A 2,712-nucleotide genomic window follows, 5' to 3' on the forward strand; every position below is an offset into this window, starting at 1 on the left:
TTTCACAATCTGCCCATCGCATTCACATGAAAAGAGGAAATTAAAATGCTTCCCCACCATTTACACGCAACTTGATATTTTTCTTCATAAAGCTAATGAAAGCCACTATATTTTCATAACCATAGGGAAGGGGTTATTTTTTAGTTACTATTAATTATGATGGCAAGCAGACAAATTACCGAGAATTCAAGATAGTACCATAAAACAACAAATACAACAGGACATGATCGTTCTATTTCCCAGTCTGTACAATAAAAACAAACTAACAAAAGGACCAAATTCAGTGACCTAATTATCTTATCTTCTCCTCTAATTGTGCACCTTCTTTTCAATTGTTAATCCCTTCACCTCAACTCAAGCAACACTGATGATGCTATTGCTATCCCCATTATTGAAGGTTTGCATCACCTGAAAAGCTGAATGCCTTGATGATGATTCCCTTTGAGACAATGGCGGTGGATCGACAGCTAAATTCAAATTTAAGTTAAGATCAGACACTGTTGATGATGGTTGAGCTGCTGGAAGAACAGGAACAGGACGGATGAGCCTTGTTGCCTCGCCCGCAGTCCGTTGACTATTTTGCCCCAGCGTCAGGTTTTCCATTGGATTCTCAATTGGAACCGGTAACACTACTGGCAAAGCTGGCATCATAGAAAATCCACCACTTTTGTTGCTGGTTTCAGCCGGAGTAGGCGGCAATAATGGATATGACTGAGAAGGGTTGTGGTCTTGGTGATCAACTAGCTCTTCTTCCATTGGAGTAGCTGCAACCTGCAAATGGTTTGAAAAAAAAAAATTATTAACTTCTTCACGGTTGCTGACCAAAAGAAAAGTAAAAAACAAAGATACAAAAGCTTAAAATTTTGAGCTTTCATGAATTTTTAGGACCTGAGTAACTAAACACCCTGTTTGATTTAGAATCCAAATACAAGTCTCTATCAAAAATCTTAGGAAAATCGGATTAAGTTTCGGTTTCAAGCAACAGTTTTCCCATGATTTTTAAGTGCTACTTCAAAACCTAAAAATAATTTGTACCCAAAATTCTATATCCTAAATAATTTCCTAAAAAATCAACCAACCGAACACCTAATAAAAGAAATTGTTTTACAGGATCCAAAAAACAACTTCATCTTCATTCTTTCAGACTTAAAACTAATATTTTAAAACAAATTTTAAAACTTTACCCCCAAAAAAAAAATGAAAAGAGTTTCGTTGACTTGATTCACGTAGACTAATATTGAGATTTAATAAATCAAAGGATTCAAAGCAACAGAAATAGAGAAAAACGAAAGAAAGAAATGATACCGAATCAGTAGTAATATCAAAGAGGCTAGATCGGCGGCGGCGGCGGTTGAGATTGCTCCGGCGAAGAAAATATTTCTGCGCATGACTGGCCACCTGCGTCGGCGTCCTCGTCTTGACGAAGTTTCTAGAAATCCCTCTCCAATCTCCTTTCCCCACCTTCTGCAGTCCCAACAAAAACAACTTGTGCTCCTCCTCCGTCCACGGCACCCCTAAACAAATTACATATATTTTTTTCAAATTAAAAAAGGATGAATTATTCTATTTTTCCACTAAATAAAATATGATGAAATCTTAAATCTTAAATCTGATGATTGTTGATGTTAGAAATCACAGAGATCTGAATCGAACCTCGCTTCCGCTCGCGGCTAGCTCTGGAAGAGTTGTTGTGAACGCCATCATCAGCAGAGGCGTAACCAGCAGCCGCCACGTCATCCTTGTTGTTGTTGTTGTTACAGTTACTGCTGTTGTCCTGAGGCTGTTCATACTGAGACAAATTATTCAAACTGACACTCTTTCTCATGGAATCCACAACCACTCTGACACCGAACAGCATAATCTCGCAGCCACCGCCGTTGACGGCGGATGAATCGCCCGTTCCCGACATTACTCCGATGACTCAATTGTCAGACGAGAGGAAATAAGTGACAACTATTAATTGGAATGGAATGAAATGAGGGCCATTTGTGGTTGTTTCTTGCTTTTATAGCGTCGGAAGGCAGAAATGGAAACTGAACTGGACGCGTGTGTAAAGTTGGTTGTTACGTGGCATTATTTGATTCGCTTATCTTCCTTTGTTATTCTATATGCCGTCTATTTTTATGGACGATGTTAAGTTACGTAATAATTTAAGTCACATTGATTTGAGAATTTTATTTCTGATTCTACGACTCATACCCGTAGATAGAGAGCCACCACCATAACGCCAGTTATTGAAATGTGAATTTTTTCTTTTTCTTTTTCTTTTTTTTCGCAACTTTAGGTTTGAGTTATATAGCTCATAGGTATGAAATTTGAAGTATGACGATGATTGTAAAAATTTGTAAATTAATAAAATTTCTTCTCTATTTGTCTGAAGCATACCCATATTATTTTCTTTCAAAAATTGATTTTCAAATTATACTTGTTATCATTATAATGAGCATAGAGGGTGACAAGCGATGAGTAATAATGTCAAATCTAAATCATATTTGGTTGAAATTTTAGAATTAAAGATGATAAAAATCAATCAATTACCTTTGGTTTAGTAAGAGAATTTTTACACTCGATTAATGAATTAGTGAGGGTGAGCAGAGTGGACATTCTTTTATTAATAAATTAAAGAGGATCATAAAATATGAACAGAATAGATGCATCTTGATTAATGAATATTAAATGTGAGGAAAATGAGGGAAACTGGCAGTATTCGAA

The 2,712-nt window shown here is 36.4% G+C and overlaps 1 protein-coding gene across 1 annotated transcript; it reads right to left on the reverse strand.

The window, feature by feature from the left end:
• LOC18049918 (transcription factor MYB1R1) lies at positions 1-1,991 on the reverse strand. Its single transcript, XM_006439654.2, has 3 exons — positions 1,654-1,991; positions 1,306-1,514; positions 1-771 (listed from the first exon to the last, which is right to left on the reverse strand). The coding sequence occupies exons 1-3, from the start codon at positions 1,907-1,909 to the stop codon at positions 355-357; spliced, it is 882 nt and encodes a 293-aa protein (XP_006439717.1). The 5' UTR covers positions 1,910-1,991; the 3' UTR covers positions 1-354.
• Positions 1,992-2,712: the final 721 nt, after the last annotated feature.

The sequence above is a fragment of the Citrus clementina genome, unplaced genomic scaffold (genome assembly GCF_000493195.1).
Source record: "Citrus clementina cultivar Clemenules unplaced genomic scaffold, Citrus_clementina_v1.0 scaffold_3, whole genome shotgun sequence".
NCBI classification, from domain to species: domain Eukaryota; kingdom Viridiplantae; phylum Streptophyta; class Magnoliopsida; order Sapindales; family Rutaceae; genus Citrus; species Citrus x clementina.

Excerpts from the sequence above, each read along its gene's own strand:
- LOC18049918 (XM_006439654.2), bottom strand. The coding sequence starts at position 1,909 with ATGTCGGGAACGGGCGATTCATCCGCCGTCAACGGCGGTGGCTGCGAG. Across the intron at positions 1,515-1,653 it reads TAGCCGCGAGCGGAAGCGAG|GGGTGCCGTGGACGGAGGAG; the intron begins GTTCGATTCAGA and ends TAATTTGTTTAG. Across the intron at positions 772-1,305 it reads TTGATATTACTACTGATTCG|GTTGCAGCTACTCCAATGGA; the intron begins GTATCATTTCTT and ends AACCATTTGCAG.